This window comes from Hoplias malabaricus, chromosome 6 (assembly GCF_029633855.1).
Source record: "Hoplias malabaricus isolate fHopMal1 chromosome 6, fHopMal1.hap1, whole genome shotgun sequence".
NCBI lineage: Eukaryota > Metazoa > Chordata > Actinopteri > Characiformes > Erythrinidae > Hoplias > Hoplias malabaricus.
Window position 1 is genome coordinate 6,954,264 of NC_089805.1, and position 24,532 is coordinate 6,978,795.

A 24,532-nucleotide genomic window follows, 5' to 3' on the forward strand; every position below is an offset into this window, starting at 1 on the left:
CACACATGGGTTCAGCTAAACATAAAACGGCAGCGAAGGGCGAGAGCTCATCACCCTCCCCCGACACGTGTCCTCTTTTTCACCATCTCAGATCTGGTCACCCTAACATTTAATTGTGTTTTAAAATTACAATTAATTAAATTAAATTTTAAAATTTACATATGATTTCATCTAGTAAGTTACAAAAGGTAGCAGTCTACTGATAAACGATATATTCTGTATTCTAGGTACATGCCTCAGGTATTTTACAGTGGAGTTCCTTAAATTTTAGACTATAACAAGACTGTAACACCAAAGCTTGAGCTTTCAACTCCAAACACGACACTACTGACTTTGAGCTATATTGTGTTTTCCTTTGAGTGCAATGACCTTCAAAGTAAAGGGTGGTCATTGAAATCATAACCACATTCAAACCTTTCTGCTGGTTCTCTTCTGCTTTCACATTTTGGAAGATTCCTGTTACATTTGCTGTTTTATAAAATTGATTGTGTATTCCTTTATCCTCCCAGCAGGCCCACTCCTCTAAGCTGCTTATCCCATCCCTTCTTTTCCACCTTGGGCACCATTAACCTCACAAACATGCTCCATTTCCCAAGCTACAGTGTCCCCGTGTGACCAGCAAAAGCTTTTCATCCACATCCCAGGCAACTTCAGAGTGTTCATGCAGCGTGTTACATCACTGCCTTAGGATTACTCCTCTCTTACCAGAGCCCCTTCCTAACTCATGTGGATTAAAACCTCATGCCCAGTGATCAAAGTGATACAGATAGGTAAGAAAATATGAATCAGTTTGGTTTGTCCAGGGTCCATTGTAGATATAATTGAGCACAAAATAGTTAATAGTTCAAATAATAACTAAAAGTATAAGTTAATTTAGGGTGACCAGACGTCCTCTTTTACCCGGACATGTACTCTTTTTTAGACTTAAAAAATGTCTGGTCGGAATTCACAAACGTCCGGCATTTTGTTTTTCTAGAGCTTACATAGAACTTCGAGAAGTTTCGTTCACAAACTAGTCCCGCCCTCCCCTACTCCGATTGGTTCGCTTGAGTGAGAAGGGGCGTGCTAAAGTAGCCTAAAATCTTCCGATTGGACGGTCTGACTGTAGAGCTACCGTTATTGGTCGATAACCTTCTCTGTAAACATTTAATTGGTCAGTCTGCACGTCAGTAGTCCTTGTTTACGTCAGGCAAAGCTCATGTACCCACCCTCATCTCGAGCAGCTATGCCGAAACATAAATGTAAATTCTCGGATGAATTAAAAAAGAAATTCCCATGTTTTGCGTAGCAAATAAAGGTGTAAAAGCACACATGGGTTCAGCTAAATATACAACGGCAGCGAGGGGCGAGAGCTTATCAACCCCCCCAACAAAAAATGGTCAAAGAAAACTCAAAAAACAGATTCAGCAACTTCCTGGTACAAAAACACTATCAAAAAATAGTGGCAAAACTACAATATATATATGACAGTGACAACTGTGTGTTATTTGAAGCTAAAAACGTAAGTCAAGAAAAATTGACTTCCTTTAGCTACTAAAACCTAAAAATGAAACTCACAATTTAATTTAAGTGCTATTCTGTTTACATAACTACTTCCAAAATGTTAGGACTGTACTTCCTGATAAAAAGTGAATTTGTTCTATCTTACAAAGTGCGTATGAGGTTTTATTGGTTCAGTCTGTTGGTTCATGGCAATTTTTTTTTCCTCAGTGACACTGTGGTGACTGTTGGATTAAGACACGATGAAAGCACCATATGGACTCATGCCACATTCACATCAGATTAATGCACTGATTACAACATACAGAGAGGCAAGACCCTCCTCTAAAAGGAATAATAGCATAGCAGCTTGGCTTATTCCCTGAGCTGTTTTTCCACCCAAGCTGGATTCTTGTTGACCCCAGCTACTGAAGGAACATGGGATGTGTCAATGTGAGAATGGAATTAGTACTGGCAGTACTGTCCATTAGAGTCTTTATATATATATATATATATATAAGAATATATAAATAAAGCTACAAATCAGCAAAATTACAGTTATTCCCCCCTTAGACACATCTATAAATTCTAATCAGATGTAAGCTTATCTTATGTTGTTTATATTTGAAGGGAAAACTGTTGGCCCTCAAAAAATCAATAAATATTATCAGTTAATGTTTTCCCAATGACGCTGTTATCAGTTTAAGCAGAGCACTCTTACATCTCAGTGTGAAATGTTAAAAAGATAGTAAGCTTTTATCGGGAAAAGGGTAAACTAACTAATGTTTGTCATTGTAATAAAGTGCCAGAAATTGCATTTGAAGAAATAAAAATGATTAAAAATGTGCAATTGCTTACTTTTAATGCCACCCCCCCCCCCTCCCCAGTTTTGTCAATTATAGAAATTACCATTAGGGGCGACACGATGGCGCAGCAGGTGGAGGTTGTGGGTTCGATTCCCGCTCCGGGTGACTGTCTGTGAGGAGTTGGTGTGTTCTCCCTGTGTCCGCGTGGGTTTCCTCCGGGTGCTCCAGTTTCCTCCCACAGTCCAAAAACACACGTTGCAGGTGGATTGGCAACTCGAAAGTATCCGTAGGTGTGAGTGAATGTGTGTGTGTCTGTGTTGCCCTGTGAAGGACTGGCGCCCCCTCCAGGGTGTATTCCTGCCTTGCGCCCAATGATTCCAGGTAGGCTCTGGACCCCCCGCGACCCTAAATTGGATAAGCGGTTACAGATAATGGATGGATGGATAGAGATCTCTATAAGCCCCGATAAGAAACTATTATTTTCAAAGAAATAGTAGGCACTATTTTTCCTAATTCAGAAAAGTGCAGTCTTCTGGTAATGTGCAGTCAAATCCAAATGTGTGAGTAATGAGTCTTATAGCCCTTGGGTGACAATGTATTCTCATAAACCTCCTTATTTATTTAACCAAGACAGTGGGAGGTGATCAGCATACAGCAAGGTCATTTGTAAATACTAATAACGATATAATACCTATATAATCCCATGATGCAGACTGACAGAGGAACTGGATTAAAATCTAAATTACAGAAGACATATTTAATTGTGTTTTTTATCATTAAGTCTTTTAAAAAGTAACACACCATCCTTTAATCTGCATTATGCTCTGATGAAAGGAGGAACTACACTGTTACATCACTGGCAACATACAGGGGCTCAAAATGACAGGATAAGAATAATAAGATGTGAGCGTTAGAGGGGAGTGTATTTGGCCTGGAGCCATAAAACAAAGAAAATTCTGCCTCCAACAATGCTATTTCTAAATGTGTAAAAACTGGCATTTTATAAATATGAAGCAAAAAAAAAAAAAATCATTCATTTGTTTTGTTGCTGTTTGGTGAAAAGAGGGAAAAAAGTGAAAATTATTCTGAAAATTCCAAAATTTTGAAATGAAATTCCAACACATAAAACAAAAAACACTTATAAAGGCAGGGGGTGTCCCCGAATTGGTCTTTATTTATTGTCTATCAATAATCTGACAAGATTCCTCTGCTTCCTCTTTATATTCTATCAAACGTAATACAAGGTTAATCACAGCATTAACAAATGTTAGAATCTCTCTACCGTATCATAGAAAATGTTCGGTCCAGGTCAGCTTTTATTCATATTTCATGTCTTCCTTTTAATGAAAAACACTAGATTTGAAGCATGTGTGCTATTTTGCAGTAGGAGATCATACAAGGACTTCAGACTTACGTGTGCAGAATCATTCCTCACAATCATTGATTCAGTAAAGCACCTCACAGCAGGAACAGGGTTAGATTAGTGAAAAACTGAAGATTTGCAGCTTCAAAGGGTATTTCTTCGATGGAAGCCAATGCAGTCCTCGGTTATAACTGAGTGCGGAACTTAGTGCTCCCCTACAGTTTCTCTGAGCTGTTTAAATCTCTAGCATCCAACTTCTTGATTGGGAAATGAGAGCAATCACCAATCCCATTTCAGCATGATTTAAATAAAATAATGATGCTTAGCCTCCAATGTATTAGTGATAACTTAAAGTTATTATTTATGGTGTCCTTCCAAAACAGTTATACAAGTTTTATTGAGTGTGAGATGCCCCTAACAGTAAATCTGGTAGACTTACATTCAAACAGGATACATTATATCTAATTACAAGCTAAAAGTTGACTAACTGAATTAATAGCTTGAGCTGGAAGAGTGCTGCTCTTCTACAGATACAGTGAACCTAACCTTTTATTTATCTTATACTGTCACACGCTTTAAGGCCGTGTGTAATTTTCTTAGTGCCACTAGAGGGAGCCAGAGCTTTCTTCTTTTGTGTCAAAATCCCTAAAACGTAAACAAAAAGTGGTTGTTGGGGTGATAGGAAAATGTGGCTCTAAAATTCACTTTTAAAATGCAGAGCTGAGGGGGTTCAACGAAAACATTTTCTCACATGTACTGCCGTTTTATCATTACCAGTACTAACATTACAAATATAAACCGAAAAAAGAAAACGAGTAGGTTCACTATTTAACGGTTGAAAAGTAACAGTGGATGTATTTAATATGTTGCTTACAACAGGGTGAACGTTTTTGTTTAAATATAAGAACAATTTCATAGGAAAATACTTCAGAAGTCTTTGTTTAAATCGCAAAGACTAGCGCAGTGTTAATTCCCCTTTAAATGTTTAGGATTTTTCAACGGGCCAAACGGTCGTCATGGGAACATAAAACAGTCGCATGCGCGCGTTAACGGCTACCGTTGTCCTCAGGTTAGGCTTCTTCTCGAAGTTTCTTAGTTAGCATATGTAGCTAACTTTGTTTTATGAACTTCCTACCAATTTAAATAATAATTTAACTCATTAACCTGGTTCTCTCTCTCTCTCTCTCTCTCTGAAGCACGGCTCATAATAGTGAATATTTTAGGTGTGTTCTTGATTTAATATCCAAATGCAGTTTATAACCGACATAATTAGTGTTAACTTCAGCCTAATTGCTCTGCTGCTGAAAAGTCCTTTTTCATTAACCTTTCCATTAGCCCTGTGATATTGTATTACAGTGGTATTTTATTTCTTTGATTTGTATCTTTAATATGTTTGGATGCTCTGTTTTCAGGTCATCCCAAAACAAACTGTGTCATTTTTTGAAATATGAAGAAGAGTTCCAAGCCTGCTGGAGTGTCCTCAGTAAATTCACACAAAAAAGAACAGTTTATCAGAAACAGTAGTGACTTACAGGTGACTGCTTTGAAAGCAATCCTCTATGACGTGTCAGTCACATTTACATAATGCTTTCAATAAGAGATAGATTTGATCAGAAGAAGCTGGTTGATTTTTAATTGTTGATGGTATTACCATACAGAGAAAACAGGAGCTGAAGGAAAGGGTGGCCGAGTGGAAGAGCTCAGCAGAGTGGCTGGAGGAGTTCAGTCTGGAGAGCTGTAAGCTCACTCTCTCTCACCTTCTCTCTCACTGCTCAACAACCTCTACGTAAGTAATCCCTATTTAAAAATAATAATAATAAAAACTATTCTTATCATTGGTTTAGACCTGAGTTGGTCATTGTCATAGTTACTGGTTTTGACCGCATTATGGGCAGGCAAACGTGCAGATGTTTGAAAAAGTGGTTATCGGACTATGTGGGTTTAATCACAGGGGTCTGAGAGAGGACACGCAGCTGGAGATTGGCGCAGCACAGCTTGTTGATTTTGAGGTGCAGCTTTACCAGTGAGTAGCTGGTCACAAATCAGTTTATGATAACTCTATAAAATGCAACTTAAATTGCCAATACATATTATTTGTATATAATATAATATACATTAGTGCTTGGTGTTTGGTGTTTGAGCAGAGCAGTAGAGACGTACCACAGCAGGATACAGTGGCTCACCCAAGGGAGCAGGAAGGTAAACCGAACATTCTGTCTATAGTCTACTTACTATTCTTTTCCTCAGTTTGTGTTTACTTGTTTATTCTTTCGGTATTGTTTGCCTTCACTGTCTGGTAGGTGTTTGGGACGATTAAAGGACTCAGACTTGGAGTTCTTATTGACTCATCTGATATAAACTGCTCTGAAGAGAGGCTGGAGGATTTCCAGGACAGCCTGCTTGTAAGGCACACAAACGTGAATCCTTGGAGATCTATTATCTTCATTGTCAAAAAGATAAACATGATTTTTTTAAAGTTACAGTTAGTATATGTTTTTGGTTTGAAGATCTTTTGTCAGGCGAGATGCAAGTTTCTTTGTTTGTAACTGTCTGGAAATATGTTTCTAGCTTCACTTTCTTTTCAAGCTTCTCTTAGATGAGCAGTTTAGTGTGAAAAAGCAGCTGCACTTCCTTTCCTTTGGCACAGAGGTCAGCAGCTTGTGGGATAGACCAAGAGATGTCACCCTAATGAGGTGAGTTTGGTTTCATTTGAACACCATTAATAGGCAATGAAAGAGGAACGAATCTCAGTGTTGATATCCAGGTACAGTTTTAGACATTTCTACCTGATAAGCACTTGGGTTTCAGATTTATTTTCATTTATATTCGCCCAATATTTAAGTTCTGCTCTTCTTCTATGAATTTCTGAGATCCTACACTCTTTTCCTTCAGTCACATCTAAAATGTTTTGTTTCAGTTCTTTATAAACTATTTGAATTTTTATAACGTACATTAGAATAGGGTAGAACAGGGGTTAGTGGTCCTCCACGCATATCTGTGTACACTTTCAGTCTGCAGGAGGCTCAACAGTGGGTTTTGCAGCTGAGGCAGAGTGGAAAATGTAACCTCCTCCAGGCTTTAGAGAGAGTATGGAGCACAGCACACGCACTCGACTCCCTGCTCATCATCCTGGGCTCCTGGTGAGAGACTATTAACACACAGGATCCCTAAGACACTTTTTTTTTATCTAAATAAGATTGCTCCAAAGCATGGGACAACAGTTGATTGTTGAATGCTCTGTTTATTTATAATTGAATATATATGTATTTTTTGCCAGCCCTGACCAAGATGCAAATAATATATTTACTTACATCACACAAAGTATGCATGACAAAGTGCCCTGTGTCCATATAGTGGCCTACAACTGCAGTCCAGTTGTCATTGTAAGTATAATGTTCAGTTCTTAAAGTGATATTTTGATGAAAAAAATAAACGTACACAATATCCATCTTGTCCACAATACAGTTTATCATTCATTCATTATCTGTAAGTGTTTATCCAATTCAGGGTCACGGTGGGTCCAGAGCCTACCCGGAATCATTGGACGCAAGGCGGGAATACACCCTGGAGGGGGCGCCAGTCCTTCACAGGGCAACACAGACACACACACACACACCTATGGACATAGGAGGAAACCCACACGGACACAGGGAGAACACACCTCACTACTCACAGACAGTCACCCGGAGGAAACCCACGCAGACACAGGAAGAACACACCACACTCCTCACAGACAGTCACCCAGAGGAAACCCACACGGACACAGGGAGAACACACCACACTCCTCACAGACAGTCACCCGGAGCGGGAATCGAACCCACAACCTCCAGGCCCCCGGGGCTGTGTGACTGCGACCCTACCTGCTGCGTCACCGTGCCGCCCTACAGTTTATCAGCCCATAGAAAACAAACAAACTTGCATAAGTGTTTTCTGATGTTACACGTGTCCATTCATAAAAACTGACAAATATACTCCATCCCTAAAATAGTAATGGCTTTTGTCATGCTGCCTGATTTTTCATGTTTTTCGACTCTACCTGCCGCCCATAATTATTATTATTATTTTTTTTTTTACAGGAAATTGCGAAGAACATTGCTGATTTCACAAAAGGGAGGTATCATCTGTTTACACCTGCGCTGGTAATGTAAATATATGTATTCATCAGAACAGTATACATTCATGCCCAAATTATGTAAAGATTTTATACCAACATGTGCATGTTTGATGGCACCAGGGCGTAGTGGATAGCAGTAGCGACTTGGAGCCTCTGTGGGCTGAGATCAAAGCTGCTAGAGATGTTCTTCACCACATTCATAACATGCGGCATGGACAGTTAAAAGACATGACTGTGTCTGTTGACTCAGAGGTATTACCATGCCTTCTGACACCTTCTGAAAGGGTTACAAATGACCATTTTATGCTATTTGATAGACAAATTTAAAACAAATATTACCCACTTCAGTCAGTTATTATTCCTGTTCTAACATGAGTCATTATGAAACATTTTTTAAATGAATTATTATTAGTTCATTATTATTTAAGCTGGTCCAATAGGAAAAGTACATTTTGACTTTGATAACAATAAGAGGAATAATATATAAAATAAGTCTTTAGTTACTTTTCTGTGTTTGCATGTATAATATCACAATTTGAATAGTTTTAGTGAATACAAACTCTCCCATGTTTATTGTTGGTATTTGGCACTATTAGCAAACCTGTGCAACCATTTAAAAATGTTTTGCTTAAATAGAAAGTCATTTGTCTCTACGCTTTGCTTTCTCTGTAGATCTCTACAGATTTGGAAAATCTGTCATTGTCTGATATGAAACTTGAAGCAGATGATGCCAGTGCTGCTCTGTGCATCCAACCCCCAGATCCTCTTCCCACGACCTCTGCTGAGTGGCTGAAAACCAATAGCCTGAAAGGTGTTGCAGTAATCTGTTTTGAGAAATGTGCCTAACATATGATTTAGAAATTGGATTATTTTGCAGCTGTACTCTGTCACACTGAGTTGCCATAACTTTTGTATTTGTAGCCAAGAAACTTGGCCTGTACCAGATGCTGGCTCCTAATGTCTACTCCTCTCTGGAGGGATTTGTTCCCATCCTTGGAAAGACCGTCCACTCAACAGTGCATGAGGTGAGCTCATAGTAAAAGTCTTTACGGAGAAGCTTTTGCCATCTTGCCTCAGAATAGCAGAACACAATAATGCTTTTTAACTTCCTGTGGTAATTAGGTTATTCCATGACCTTTTTTACAGAAAGCCATGGTCCAATTTATGTGGCATGATGGAACAATGAAGAATGTGCATGTGGACATGTCCTTGCTGCAAAATTACCAGGTTTACCAATGACTTAATTATGATTAACTCAGGGGTAGAGTTCTTCATTTTACACATTGCTTTTTTTAATTTCTCTGTCTCTATCCCACTCCCAAACTCTCAGAAGCGTCTGCTGGAAGCTGAGCGAGTTTTAGAGGACAGAGTGATGTGGTTGAGCAGTACAGGCAGCCATCAGATTTGGGGAACAATTTGTGAACAGAGGCAAGACTGCTGCTTTTCTTACACGTTCTTTTATTAGTGACAAATCACTTTCGTGTGCCAGTGTGTTTTTATTTGTTTTTGCTGCTTAAAAGATTGGAATTCATTTTTGCAAGAAATTTTAGATTATTTTGTTGTATAAAAATGGATAAAGTGATTGTAATATACTGGTGTTACTTCACATGTTCCAGATAACAGATAATTAGTAGTATTCTAGCATTCTTTTAATTATTATTTTTACATTTTACAAGTCTTTTGTAGGGCGGCACGGTGTTGCAGCAGGTAGTGTCGCAGTCACACAGCTCCAGGGGCCTGGAGGTTGTGGGTTTGATTCCCGCTCTGGGTGACTGTCTGTGAGGAGTGTGGTGTGTTCTCCCTGTGTCCGCGTGGGTTTCCTCCGGGTTACTGTCTGTGAGAAGTGTGGTGTGTTCTCCCTGTGTCTGCATGGGTTTCCTCCGGGTGACTGTCTGTGAGGAGTGTGGTGTGTTCTCCCTGTGTCTGCATGGGTTTCCTCCGGGTGACTGTCTGTGAGTGAATGTGTGTGTTGCCCTGTGAAGGACTGGCACCCCCTCCAGGGTGTATTGCCACCTTGCGCCCAATGATTCCAGGTAAGCTCTGGATTCACTGCGACCCTGAACTGGATAAGCGGTTACAGATAATGAATGAATGAATGAAAGTCTTTTGTTAAGTGGTTATTGTTATTTCCAAACTGTGTCCACTAGTCAGCATATATAAACATTATGTGAAATTAACTTATTTCTGTCTCTGTGTGCCCTGTATAGAGTCCAGATTTTATTGGATATGTCTGAGATGAATACAGACAACCAGCTGCACATCAAATATGCTGTGCAGCTACTTTTGCAGGAGCAACTATCCAGCACACACAGCTTTAATATCATAGTGTAGGTGTCCCACTGTTGTGTTATAACAACTTCCTTTACAGTATTTAGATAAATTAAGAGTGAATTGAGAGTGTGAGGCTAGGTGATGGACTGATGCCTAGTTCAGTCTGTAACAGAAGATCAGAAGATTTTTTTCATTCCAATCAATATGTTTGCATGCTATTGCATTTCTTGAAATAATGTCTTACTATATACTGTAATTTATCTAGTGAATATGAAGAGTTATTTTGCCTCTGCACAGATATGGATCAGATATTAAGGCATGGAGTGATCAAATGGTTCCCCCCACCAATGAAAACCTACAGGATGTGTGGCAGTAAGTACTAAATACTATTCAGTGGGTGCTGAATAGCCCCAGGTTTTTGATAACTGCAGCTTTTAAACATTTTATTAGACTTATTATTCAGTACGTGAAATTTAATTATCCACATGCAAACTTAGTGCATCACTGACATCTTTTTTTAATTTCTCATCCTTCATGTTGTTTTAAGGCAGGACTACTGCTTATTGGTTGACTTTATCACCTTGGGGTGAATAAAACATTAAAAACCTGCTCTATGTAAATGATATAAAATATATTTAAATTGATGTACTGAATGCATTAAGTCATCAAAACATGAAATAAGAGCTGGGGGTATTCAAACTTTTGTATAATGTTTATAAAGTAACAAGTCCCTCCCCCCACCTCTTTGTCATTCACCTTTCTGTATGTCTCTCTCTAGATGGATTCATGGATTAGAATGTGGAGGTGGCCGTAACACACTGGCTGCTGTTCAGCATGCTATAAAAGCAGAATCAAACAATGACTCCTCTCTGACTCATGGAATATATCTTCTCACAACTGGCCTGCCAGACCAGGACTCTGTAAGTCCCCTACTTAACATGCACTATGTTTTACTTTCTGCAATTTAGAGTTTTGAGAATTAATCTTCCTGAAGCTCAGCATACTTAAGACACACTGAATCTTTTAGCATTCGGATTCTCTGCTAGTCTCTATGTGTGTTTCCAGGTAAATAAATCTGCTGTTGTGACAGAGTTCTGCAGTGGTCCTGGCCCACAGGTCCATGTGTGCCTGTTCACCAGAGAGGGGTCGCTCCTGTGTCAAACCCCCAGCCATATTACCTGGACTGAAACAGCTGAGGTGCTGCGTGGCCTTGCACATGCTGGAAATGGACGCTTTCACTGGATCACAGACACAGGTTTGGCTAAGGAAAAACAGATACTAGGTCATCTAATATATTCCTCACTGTGCACCATTTTTTATACAGTCCATACACTAAACTGCAAGAAACAGCCTGCTTTGAAAAAAAAATTGTGATCTCAGAACTGCACGGTGGGGCAGCAGGTAGTGTCGCAGTCACACAGCCCCAGGGACCTGGAGGTTGTGGGTTCATGTCCCACTCTGGGTGACTGTCTGAGGAGTTTGGTGTGTTCTCCCTGTGTCTGTGTGGGTTTTCTCCGTGTGCTCCAGTTTCCTCCCATGGTGGTAGGTGGATTGGCAACTCAAAAGTGTCCATAGGTCTGTGAGTGTGTGTATGTGCGTCACACTGTGAAGGACTGGCGCCCCCTCCAGGGTGTGTTCCCGCCTTGCGCCCAGTGATTCTGAGTAGGCTCTGGACCCACCGCAACCCTGAACTGGATAAACATTTACAGACACTGAATGAATGAATGTCTGTTTAATCTATGGCTATTTAGCTCCACCCATTCCTGATGAAGCTTTAAGGAGTGTTTTTTTCAACAAGGGGAAAATCCAAAGCAGCTATTTACAGAAATAATTTTTAATTACTAGTCACAGCAGCAAAAATCATGCTTTTAAAAACAATTTTATTCAAAAGGATATAGTTTTTGGAAAATGCGCAGTTATAAATAAACTGTGATGCACACAACAATAATAAGTGGAGTTTGTAGGAAACAGAATATGAGAAAAGTGTAGAAATTTGTTTGCATTGGTAACTAGATTATTTTGGGGCGCAAAGCTTTGTGCCCTAGAGAAACAGGAAATTAAAACCATGGACCTCTGTGTACACCGATGATTTCACCTTGTTAGTCCTAAATGTGGTGCAATTTTCATAGTGCATAGTTACTATGTGGTGCATAGTTACTGGGGAAAAGAGCAATGTCCTTAACAAAATAAACTAGTTGTTTGTGTGCAAGCACAGGAAAGTGATGCTGAATGGAAAATATGAGCCTCACTGTGTCTTGTCCTCTCTACCCGTAGCCATAGTGGAGAGTGATGATGTCATTGCCCTAATTGCAGAAATGGAGAAGGCTGCTAATTACTGGCAGAAGGTGAGAATAGACCGCCATGTTAGAAACACACAGCACAGCATTGCATCCATGACCTGTACTTGAACTCCTCATACTGAATGCGAACTATAGCTAGATTTTTTTTATTAATGATTAGGGTAATCATGGGTTAACTCAAGGATATGCCATGTCAACAGCTGAACCTCAGGCTCAGTTACATGACAAAAATGTATATTTTTAGTTCTTTCATTAATTGTTATTGATATTGATTGCTGTGTTTTTCTTTGGTACTAGCTGCTTGAATCTCTTAGTAAGCCTCTGTGTTTAGGTCGGGACATAACAAAATAAAAATAATTGATATAATTGATATAGACAAGATTATGTTGATTAGAAGGTCTGAATGTTGATTTCGATTAATTTTCACTTAATTGCCCAGCCCTACTGAGTAATATACTTTGTAGTTAATCTTGTATTGCAGTGCTGTGAGCTAGTGGATTCTCTGGTACAGCGCAGCTCCAGCGGTGATGCAGAAGAGACCCAGTTTCAGGAAAACAGTAGCCCAGCCCAGGCCTTGGGTCCGAGACACAAACTGCCCCCTCCAAAACCTACAAAACTCAGCTTGGCTAGGCTGGTGAGTCCATCTGTGATAATGCCAAACACTGGCCTATGTTTGGCATTAAAAAAACCTAACTGCATATGCAAAAACCACTTGAATGTTAGTACTGAGTAAAATAGTGGTTATGTCTTATGTACACACAGGAGGTGAGACCAAAGAGGGATCTTTCAGGTGATTTAATAACTACATCTTATTTTGAAGATTACACTGCATTCAACAATGACCATAAACCACAAAGAACAATTGGGATCAAGTATTGATGATTGATAACTGGGGATGATTTTTTGCTGTTACTGTTTTCAGCCCACCTAGCAACCAGTTGGGAACCACCCAGGCTGGTAAACTCTGCCAAACGGAGGAAGGAAAAAATATCTCATTCTGTTTTCTACTTGGAGGATGGGGGCTTGGGTAAGCACCAGGGTGATTCTCCATCCATCCATCCATTATCTGGAATACACCCTGGAGTGGGCACCAGTCCTTCACAGGGCAGCACACACATTCACTAACACACTCACGGACACTTTTGAGTCACCAATCCACCTACCAACGTGTGTTCTTGGACTGTGGGAGGAAACCCATGCAGACACAAGGAGAACACACCAAACTCCTCACAGACCGTCACCCAGCGCGGGACTCGAACCCACAACCTTCAGGTCCCTGGAGCTGTGTGACTGCGACACTACCTGCTGCACCATCAAATTTTAATTTGATTTAAAATAAAGAAATTATAATGTCTTTATTTGCTTTATCAGTCCTTTGAATGCATCATTATACATTTCATCTCATTCTTCCAAACATTCTTTATTGAGGGCCCAATGTAGAAAATGACTATTAGGTTATTGCTGTTGCAGGTCTAAATTTTAGCTCCTTTTGTTTTATGCATTACAGGTACAGTTTTTAAGACATACCTGAAACCAAGGAGTGACAAGAAGTTTGTTAGCACCATTAAACTTCCTAAACATGAGGACATCTGCTCCACCAAACAGGTGCTGTTTTATGTGTCTACATAATATGGTACTATCATATATGTACATTTTTAAATGATGATTTTTATCAGCTCTTTCCATTTTTTGGGCATACCTTTGCCTGATCATTTGCAGTGGCTGAGGCGGTTTGGGATTAAGACTCTGAAACTAGACCTCCATAAGTTAGTATCTGGACCTGAATGCACCCACCGGAAGAAAATGGTACAGACTGTACATAAGAGTGTGTCTGCAAAGTACTGCACCATATTTCCCAGTGTACACTTCAATGTAAGTTGAAAGAGTAGTGTTGGGGAGATGGGCTGATTCACCAGTATTACTCTCATTAAAAATATCAGAAAAGAAAAGTGAGTTTTGTGCGATCTCTGGAGTGCAGTATATTTTAAAACAATATGTTGGAACCAAATAAACAAACACAGGATGTTTGAAATGACTGGTACTATAGAGACTGATGAATTTAACACAGGTCTTGAGACCACAGCATCTGCATTGCTTATTGTTTTTTATGTTCTAACCAACTAATTACCTTAATGAAGGGGTTGATCATTTGTTAATGAGATGAATAGTACTCCAGGGTCAAAACTGACTGCTCTGTCCCAGATTACGTCATTTTGTGCTACTGACGTTGGTGATACGTCTGTCTTCACCTGTGTGGTTGCATGTAGTATTTATAGTTAGTTATTGGAGCTGTTTGTATTGTGTAGGGTCCATCAGTATTATTTATACTTTGTCTTTTATCTGTGATTAGGGTTGTGTAAGACACCTTCTTCTAAGTCCTGGTGAGTTAAAGCAGTACCTGCTTCAGACTGAGAGGATTCTACAGCGCTATATTCAAAGGACACAGTGGCTTCTCTCAGGTACACATATAGAATATAGAAAACCAGAGAGAACTATGCTCATTTGCTTTTGAAAGATGAGTTAGAGAAAGATATCGAGTTGATGGCAACACTGCTGTGAGTACAGCTAGCGATGGGCAGTGGGTGCAGAATGAAGCTAGATCCAAGCGCCGTGCTTTGTATAGCTCTGTAGTCTTGTCTTCTTCTCTTGGTACCACAGCTGGTCCAGGAAATTCAGCTGTTAAACCTAACACTGCTGCTGAGAGAGCACAGCACAGACCAGATTACCGGTCTTATTCACTTCAGCTGAAAAACAGATTTGAACCACTGCATGCCCTTCGTGAGAATCACAAACGCAGTGAACACAGCACAGAAAGTGCCAGAAGTGTCAGCCGGTCACTAAACCCTAACAAACCTACAGCAGACACCCTCATCTTTGGAGATGACACTGTTAATGGAGTAACAAACCCAAAACTCATAATGAGATGCGAGCCAAACATCACCGTCCCTGAACTTGAAAAACCCTGAACTGCAAAGCTTCCAGCTGTACTGGCTGAGTAAACAAATGTGAAGAAGATTATTGTACACGTTGGAAAGAATGACACTGTCAAGCAGGAGTCTGAAGTTTTAAAAAGAGACTTTAATGACCTCCTTAACACATTCAGTAAGTTCAACATACAATTTTTCATCAGTGGACCTCTACCTGCAGGAGACACCAATATGTTCAGCAGTACATTTTTTCAAAACAAGCTTGGACCTTTGGTGCCTGTAATCTCTCCCGTTCCAGTACTAATCAGAGAGAGAAAGAACAGTGAGTTCAGATCAGATTCTGTGAATGTAACCAATCTACAGCAAATAAAATGTGAGACAGAGATTCTGTGGCAAAGTGCACAAGTTACTAAGTTAGCTCTTCTAAATATCAGATCTCTCACAAACAAATCACACTTAATTAATGATTTTATTACAGCGCCTGGGCTTGATTTTATACTTTTAACTGAGACTTGGCTAAAAGAATGTAGTGCTGCAACTGTTTTATTGGAGTCGGCTCCTCCAGATTTTAATTTTTTAAATGCATCTCGTGCCAGTAGAAAAGGTAGAGGTCTAGCTGCTCTGTTCCATGGTTCTTTTCAGTGCAAGCATCATTTGGTGACTTCACAACATTTGAGAATCTCTGTGTAGTTCTGAAAGGGACACCACAGATATTACTAGTAACTGTCTACAGGCCTCCGAAGTACAGAGCAAATTTTATTGATGAATTTACAGAGATGCTGTCTTTTATTTCTACTGACTTTGACCATTTTGTTATTGCTGGTGACTTTAACATACATATCGACAATCCCAAGGACTGCCAAGGAACTGCACGCCATATTGGACTCTTTTGGTGTTTCGCAGCATGTTACAGGAAGTACACGTTGTCATGGTCACACGCTGGATATTGTTATCTCAAAGAGTCTCAACATATCAGTGACTGTGAAGGACGTCACGCTGTCAGATCACTACTGTGTGTTCTTTGATATGTGGGCCTCACCAGTCATCAGAGATAGAAGAGTTTGTGTCAAGAAAAGGATTATAAAGGACTGCACAGCTACACATTTCATGAGTAAAATGTGCACTACACCATCGTGTAGTGCACCAATGTGCACAATCCAACTCTGTTGATGATCTGCTGAATAGTTTTAATACAAAAATCGTCAGTGTTATGGATGAGATTGCTCCAGTTAAATTGAAGGCTATGTCTTGCAAACAGAAAGCACCATGGAGAAATGCTTCTGTTGTTCAAATCCAAAAGAGGGAGTGTCGCAAGGCAGAACGCAGATGGCGTAAAACAAGTCTTCATATTCACAAAGAAATCTACAAAGATAAGCTACGTGAATACAACGCGACAATATGCAAAACACGACAATCCTATTTCTCTAGCATCATCAACAATAACACTAACAACAGCCAAATCCTCTTTACCGCGGTCGACAGACTTACTAACTCACCCACACCAATGGCCCCTGAATTAGTATCAACTGAGAGATGTAATGAGTTTGCATTCTTTTTTAACACTAAAATCCAGAATATCAGACAAGTGATTAGTACATCTATATCCAACAATGAGTCTATACCCTCACCATCACCTCATAAAAGCTCCTTAGTTAAAATGTCAGAGTTCAGTACTGTTGATAATAATATTTTAATCGACACAGTTAATCATCTCAAATCATCCACTTGCAGTCTTGACACACTACCAACCAATTTTTTAAAGAGTGTGTTTCACACTATAGCACCAGACATACTCCACATTGTAAACACCTCACTCATGTCGGGGGGGTTTTCGAGCTCACTAAAAACTGCAGTTGTAAAGCCTCTTCTAAAAAAGAAAAATTTAGAATCATCTCTGATAAGTAACTACAGGCCAATTTCTAATTTACCGTTCATTGGCAAAATCATTGAGAAAATAGTTTTCAGGCAAATCACTAGTTTCTTGTCCATTAACAGTAGCCTAGACACATTACAGTCCGAGTTCCGGTCTAATCACTGAGACTGCTCTAATCAAGGTAATTAATGACATACGCTTAAATACAGAGGCTGGAAAGGTATCTCTTCTATTACTTCTTGACCTTAGTGCTGCCTATGATACCATTGACCATAAGATTCTTATAGATAGACTCGCAAACTGGGTTGGACTCTCAGGAACAGTCCTGAAGTGGTTCGTTTCTTACCTGGAAGGCAGGAACTACTTTGTAGAAATAGAAAGTAATATTTCAGAGAACATGCCAGTAACCTGTGGAGTCCCCCAGGGCTCTATTCTTGGTCCACTTTTATTTAATTTATATATGCTTCCTCTTGGCCAGATTCTACAGAACTATGGGCTGTCCTATCACAGCTATGCAGATGATACTCAGATTTACATGGCCCTGTCCCCAAACGACTCTGGTCCAGTTGACTCATTAAACAAGTGCCTTGAACACATCACAAACTGGATGGGAAACAATTTTCTGCAACTGAATAAAGATAAAACTGAGATTATACTATTTGGGAATGTCACGCCTTCGTCCTGTCAAGTCCGTTATCCCCGCCATGTGCTTTATTTGCACATGGCTTTGTTTGTTATTGTCCTTGTCTCCGCCCCTGTCTCCGCCTTTGTTCCGCCTCCTCATCTGTCATTTGTTAACCCGTCCTCCTCGTTATCTGTCCAGGTGTGTCTCGTTTGTGTCTTGTATTTAAGTTCCCTTGTGTCTGTCCTGTTTGTCGAACATTTCTCATTTCCCCTTTGTCCAATGTCTTTTATTATGCTAGTCTGTCTTCACAGTTTCTCCTTTCTCCGTTGTCCTAAGTCATGTCGTGTTGTTTATCTCCCGTGGTTTAATCAGGTCATGTTTGTTCCATAGTTTTGTCATTCAGTGTTTTCCCTATCCCTATTAGTTTAATATCCTCGTCTTGTTGTTTTCCTTTATAGCTTGTCTTTGTTTTGTTATAATAAACCCTCCGTGTTTTAGCAGGCGCGTCCGCCTCCATCAGTCCGCCTCGTGATCCGTGACAGGGAATAGCACTGAGAGACTAGATTGGCTACGTATCTGGACACGAGGGCCCTCAAATCTAAAGAACTGGCTCGCAACCTTGGCATATTAATGGACTCAGATCTCAGTTTTAGTCTCATATTAAAGCAGTTACTAGATCAGCATTTTACCATCTTAAGAACATCATTAAGATTAGAGATATTCTGACTAAACCAGACCTGGAGAAGCTTTTATTTCTAGCATTGATTACTGTAATGGTCTCTTAGCTGGACTTCCAAAACAGACCATTAAACAGCTTCAGCTGATTCAAAATGCAGCTGCCAGAGTTCTCACTAGGAGCAAAAGAAGAGATCACATCACCCCCCCCATCCTCAAATCCTTACACTGGATACCAGTCTGTTACAGAATAGATTTTAAGGTGTTATTACTGGTCTATAAATGTCTAAATGGAGTAGGACCAGCGTATTTATCAGATCTGCTACAGAGATATGAGCCGAGCAGAGCTCTCAGATCTTTAGGGACTAGTCAGTTAGTCCTGCCTCAGGTGAAAACTAAACATGGAGAGGCAGCGTTTAGCTACTATGCCGCTTTTAAATGGAACCAGCTGTCTGAGAACATTAGAAGAGCCCCAACTTTAGATACTTTTAAATCAAGACTTAAAACACTCCTGTTTGAGCAGGCTTACAGCTCAGTTTAAAATATTCTGCACTTTTCTGTAACGGCATTTTATTTCTTTTCATTTATTGTCATTTTAAATTGTTTTAATCATTTTACTCTTTTTATGTAATTGTCTTATTGGAAATTTATGATTTTAATTTAATTGTTTCTTTTTCTGTAAAGCACTTTGAATTGCTTCTGTATGAAAGGTGCTCTAGAAATAAACTTGCCTTGCCTTAAACCCTAAAAATTAGGTTGTGTCACAGTCACACAGCTCCAGGGACCTGGAGGTTGTGGGCTCGAGCCCTGCTCCGGGTGACTGTCTGTGAGGAGTTTGGTGTGTTCTCCACGTGTCCGCATGGGTTTCCTCCGGGTAAACCTTCCTTCCTCCTAAGTGAATGTGTGAGTGTGTGTCACTCTGTGAAGGACAGGCGCCCCCTCCAGGGTGTGTTCCCACCTTGCGCCCAGTGATTCCGGGTAGATTTCGGAACCCACCTGAACTGGATAAGCGCTTACAGACAATGAATGAATGAATAATACACCCTTAATGCCTTAATCAAGTTTGTAGAGCCTCTGGAAATGCCATCTCATACCATTCATTCATTCATTCATTATCTGTAACCGCTTATCCAATTCAGGGTCGTGGTGGGTCCAGAGCCTACCTGGAATCATGGGTGCAAGGCGTGAATACACCCTGGAGGAGCCGCCAGTCCTTCACAGGGCAACACAGACACACACACTTACACCTACGGACACTTTTGAGTCGCCAATTCACCTACCAACGTGTGTTTGGACTGTGGGAGGAAACCGGAGCACCCGGAGGAATCCCACGCGGACACGGGGAGAACACACCAACTCCTCACAGACAGTCACCCGGAGCGGGAATCGAACCCACAACCTCCGGGTCCCTGGAGCTGTGTCTTCATTCCTGAAGACAGTAAACTTTGTACTTGTCCTCTAGGCAGCAGACGTGTTTTTGGCTGTGTCCTAGAGAAGGCTGTTTCAGTTGTGCTGGACGTGTCAGGCTCCATGGCCCCTTGTCTGCCTGAGCTACAGAAAGATTTGACCTCACTGATCTGGGAACAGTTTCATACTAATAGAGTGAGGTAAGCTCCACATGTTACATTAACCTGGGTGACCCGGAGTGGCATATTTGATGTAGAAATTAATAATGGTCTTGTCCTCAATCCTCAAAACAGCATGTAATCTAAAGTCAATTTAGAGGATTAGAAGGTGTTACTCCAGTAATGTGGAAAGAAATATATATTCATTCACTTGATTTCAGAAGAAATGTTGTATGTGCTGTTTCCACAAACATTTGGTCTGGGAAATGAGCTTATTTTTATTCCATACTGCTTGTCATTAAAGGATTAGGTTATGTAGAGGATTTACTACACTCTTAAAATTCTCTGTCAGTGTGTTTCTAATCTGTATATACAGCGTAAGGAGGGTCTGCTGTGTGTGTATGTGTAGTATCTTTCTGTTGTCATTATGTAACGTGTGGGGCAGGTTTAGCATGGTGGCGTTCTCCGGAGAAGTGCGGGTGTGGCAGGCAGAGCTGATGGATGCCACAGAACAGCGGTGTAAAGAGGCTGAACATTGGCTGGGTCAGCTCAGTACCCATGGAGAAACGTCTACTCTAAATGCCTTACAGGTAAAACCACTGTCTCTTTATGACTTGGCTTATTAGAGTGAATTAAGATTCAAACATTCTGGAACGCACATATTTGAACACATATTTTATTATTATAATGGGACATTCTGGTATCACTATTTACTTTTTTATTTACTTTTATTCTGTAACATTCCCTCATCAGGCAGGATGCGCATTTGAAGATTCGTTGGGTGTGTATCTGGTCACTGATGGTAGTTTTGACAGCAGCTTCAGTCTAGTGCTAAAAGAGGCAGAAAGACTAACTGCTGGGAAACACATTACTGTTCACACTATTGCACTCAACTGCCAGAACAGGTAAGATACAAAATAACAACCTACATTGTTTTACTTTTTCCTGATCAGACCAATGAATGTAAAGTTCTGGCCCAGCACAGTATGTACAGTATGTACAGTTCTCACTCTCAGTTCATATCTCATATATGATCAGCCCTAGGATTTAGATCAGTACACAGCATTACCTAGTTACATTTTGAATTGAATACATATCTGATATGGTCAAGGCGCTATTAAACTTGTATTCCAAATGTTAGAAGAGATGCACCCTGACTTGTTGACTGTGGCCAAGCTGGGTGGTTAGGGAACTTGTAACTGGACAGTTGCCTGTTCAAACCCCAGAGCTTGCAGGTCATGATTGAGCAAGGCACCTAACCCCCGACTGTTCCACGAGTGCTGTGGCTTGGGCTGCCGACTGCTTCGGGCATGTGTGCTCACAACCCCCATGTGTTCACTAGTCTGTGCGTAAATGTAGTGTGTGTCTAATAAAATGTCTAAAAGATCTGACGTTAGAATGAAAGGATTTAACCATTTGGCTTTGATTCTGAAGCCATCCCTGTTTTAAATCCTAACATTGATGACTTTTGATGAGAAAACAAAGCAATTATTAAATCATTCATTCATTTTCTGTAAGAACTTTATCCTGTTCAGTTTTACGGTGAGCCTGGACCCTATCCAGAGTCACTGGGTGCAAGTCAGGAATACAACCTGGACAGTGCGCTAGTCTATGAGAGGGCGTTACGCACTCGTGCTTTCACTCACATACTCACAGCTATGTATACGTTTGCACAGCCAGTCTACCTTGAACTGTGAGATGAAACCTGAGCATGTGGAGGAAACCCACGCAGACACAGGGAGAACACACCAAACTCCTCACAGACAGTCACCTGGAGGAAACCCACGCAGACACAGGGAGAACACACCACACTCCTCACAGACAGTCACCCGGAGGAAACCCACGCAGACACAGGGAGAACACACCACACTCCTCACAGACAGTCACCCGGAGGAAACCCACGCAGACACAGGGAGAACACACCACACTCCTCACAGACAGTCACCCGGAGGAAACCCATGCAGACACAGGGAGAACACACCACACTCCTCACAGAGAGTCACCCGGAGGAAACCCACGCAGACACAGGGAGAACACACCACACTCCTCACAGACAGTCACTCTAGGCAGGGTTCAAACCCACAACCCCAGAGCTGTGTGCTAGCGACACTGTGGGGAGTTTGGTGTGTTCTCCCTCTGTCTGTTTGGGTTTCCTCCGGGTTCTCCGGTTTCCTCCCTCAGTCTAAAAACACATGTTGGTAGGTGAATTGGTTTTGCAAAAGTGAGCATAGGTGTGAGTGTGTGAGTTTTCATACCTTGTGATGGACCAGCACCCTGTCCAAGGTGCCTGACGCCCAGTGATTCCAGGTAGGCTCTGGATCCACCGCGACCCTGAACTGGAGAAGCGGTCACAGATAATGAATGAATGAAAGAATGAATGTTTCCCATGACAGCACAGCCAGGGATTTTCTAAAGAAATTGGCCCATAAAACCAGAGGCAGATTTCATCAAGCACCTTCACATACTGACACAGCCACAGCTAATGACCTCCTGTCCTGCAACTTCAGTGAAGGAGAGGTGAGCTGAGTAAAGCTGTTCAAGATTGTTTATATCTCTTTTAGAACAATCTTATTGTGTAGATTTCCAACTAGAAGTGAAGACAATAATGTAAGATGTATTTATATGTGTGGGTAATATATTAATATGTTATTAGACAGAGACAATCAAACATTTACTTATGTCTTGAATATTCCCACACAAAGGATTCAGCACTCCCAGCATTTGAAGGTGATGATCTAAGGAGACTGAAAGAAGAGATTGAAAAGCTGAGAATGTTCCGAAAGCAAGCCAAAGTATTCAGGTTTGAATAATATTTAAAGGGTCATGCTTCTTCTTTGTATGTTTCATGATGTCACACCTTGGCCCTGTCCTGTTTGGCACACGGCTGTGTTTGTTTTTGTTTCTGTCTCCACCCTAGTCCTGTCCTAGCTCCTCCCCCTCGTTATCTGTCCCAGGTGTCCCTTGTCAGTGTCGTCTATTTATGCTCCTTTGTGTTACTTCCTGTTGGTTGGACATTCGGTTTGATTCCATTTGGTTTGCGCTCTCCTTGTTCTACTTTTGTTTGTCTCAGCTGTTCCATGATTTCCTTCTCTTCCCTTTCTCTGTCAGTACCAGTTTAATCTGTTTAGCTCTCCGTGTCCAGGTTTAGTCTGTGTTCAAGGTTAACTCTGTGTTCTCTGTAACTCTGTGTCCAGGTTAACTCTGTGTTCAAGTCTAGTCCGTTTAGCTCCTTTGTCTAGGTCTCTGTTTAGCTCCCTGTGTATTGTCTCTTTGTCCATATCTATCTGTTTTGTTATCTCTTGTTGTTCAAATAAAGTTTGTTATAGCGTTTGCGTCCCCCTCCTTCAGTCTGCCCCCAGTCCTTACACATGATTAACCTCTTAAAATGTAATTATTATTCAGTAACTACTGGGACTTCATAGCAAACTGGTGGAGCTATTCTTAGGTTGTAAAAATGTCTAATAAAACATTGGACCACTTGGTTGACACATGGATATTTAAAGGGGCTACCTATGAGGTTTTGTACAGTTGTGTTTATTTTAAGATAATTTTAACATTTACCATTTTGTTTCCACAGGGAAATTATATTGGCAAAGAACCCAGAAGTGGTCTAACCAACAAACAGGAGTCAAGATACACTGCAAAATCACGTTCAGATTTTTCGACTGTAATACATTGAATTATGAGCTTGAGTTGAATAAACTTTAATATTCCAGTGTTTGTGGGTGTGTCCGTCAATTTTCAAATGCTTTTTGTCGCTTTTCAGATTTTTAAAAATACACTAGGCCAGGGGTCGGCAACCCGCGGCTCTTTGATCCCTCTGATGCGGCTCAGCTTTTGAAAATAATAAATGAGTATTTAATTAAAATGTATTTTATTTTGGTTCGTTTATTTTCAAAATGTAATTCTATGAAGATTATGGCGATCTTGTAACATCTAAAATATTTTAATATTTAATATTAAAAATATTTTTGTCGCTCTTAATACACGTCACAACTTCCAATGTGCGACACCCGCCAGTGTGCGGTTTCTTGATCTTTTTGACACCAGTACAATAATGACGGCACACAGAGAGAGGACAGTATTTTTGTTTGCTGCCAGTGGAAAATTTAATTTCGTCGTCCCCCCCCCCCCCCCATTACTAAAAGGACTCAAATAGACATTGAGTATTTCACTTAACCTTCAACCCGACGTCTTTTTTTTCGGAGTTAAAAATGTTTTGTTTCATACAGAAATGTTATTTCATTTTCTCTGCAGTCGTTGATTGATTTCATAAATGTAACACAGTATAGTTTGTTTATACGTAGCACAAAGGCAAAAAAACCCTGTTGTACGCAGTGTTATTTCATTTAAAACTTCAAAAGGGTTTTGTGGCTCCCAGTGTTTTCTTTACTAAGTGAAATGGTTCAAATGGCTCTTTGAGTGGTAAAGGTTGCCGACCCCTGCACTAGGCAAAAAAAATATTTAAAAATAATTTACCACAGTATTTTGGAAATATTGGACAAAAACATGAATATAATTCGAGGAAAAATAT

At 40.4% G+C, this 24,532-nt stretch overlaps 1 protein-coding gene across 5 annotated transcripts; it reads left to right on the forward strand.

Moving 5' to 3' along the window:
* The first annotated feature begins 504 nt into the window (after positions 1-504).
* Positions 505-23,712, forward strand: vwa3a (von Willebrand factor A domain containing 3A). Of its 5 annotated transcripts, XM_066675645.1 has the most exons (34): positions 4,337-4,463; positions 4,638-4,717; positions 4,845-4,871; positions 5,061-5,182; positions 5,307-5,434; positions 5,600-5,671; positions 5,793-5,847; positions 5,949-6,050; positions 6,235-6,341; positions 6,660-6,788; positions 6,926-7,031; positions 7,725-7,787; positions 7,883-8,014; positions 8,435-8,573; positions 8,684-8,787; positions 8,909-8,989; positions 9,093-9,190; positions 9,970-10,089; positions 10,331-10,405; positions 10,812-10,953; positions 11,099-11,288; positions 12,308-12,378; positions 12,815-12,967; positions 13,096-13,123; positions 13,256-13,360; positions 13,841-13,938; positions 14,053-14,205; positions 14,684-14,792; positions 19,896-20,040; positions 20,444-20,588; positions 20,752-20,903; positions 22,392-22,515; positions 22,701-22,798; positions 23,576-23,712. In XM_066675645.1, the coding sequence occupies exons 4-34, from the start codon at positions 5,096-5,098 to the stop codon at positions 23,610-23,612; spliced, it is 3,348 nt and encodes a 1,115-aa protein (XP_066531742.1). In that variant the 5' UTR covers positions 4,337-4,463; positions 4,638-4,717; positions 4,845-4,871; positions 5,061-5,095; the 3' UTR covers positions 23,613-23,712. The 5 variants fall into 5 exon arrangements, with proteins under 5 accessions (XP_066531744.1, XP_066531742.1, XP_066531740.1 ...); XM_066675643.1 differs by lacking the exon at positions 4,845-4,871; XM_066675644.1 differs by lacking the exon at positions 4,845-4,871 and having other exon boundaries at positions 4,379-4,401.
* Positions 23,713-24,532: the final 820 nt, after the last annotated feature.

What these genes read in the sequence shown, in the direction of transcription:
- vwa3a (XM_066675647.1), top strand. Translation starts at nt 5,096, where the DNA reads ATGAAGAAGAGTTCCAAGCCTGCTGGAGTGTCCTCAGTAAATTCACAC. An exon ending in ACATCTGCTCCACCAAACAG is followed by an intron (nt 13,939 to 14,052) that starts GTGCTGTTTTAT and finishes GATCATTTGCAG; the next exon opens with TGGCTGAGGCGGTTTGGGAT. An exon ending in CTACTCTAAATGCCTTACAG is followed by an intron (nt 20,589 to 20,751) that starts GTAAAACCACTG and finishes TTCCCTCATCAG; the next exon opens with GCAGGATGCGCATTTGAAGA.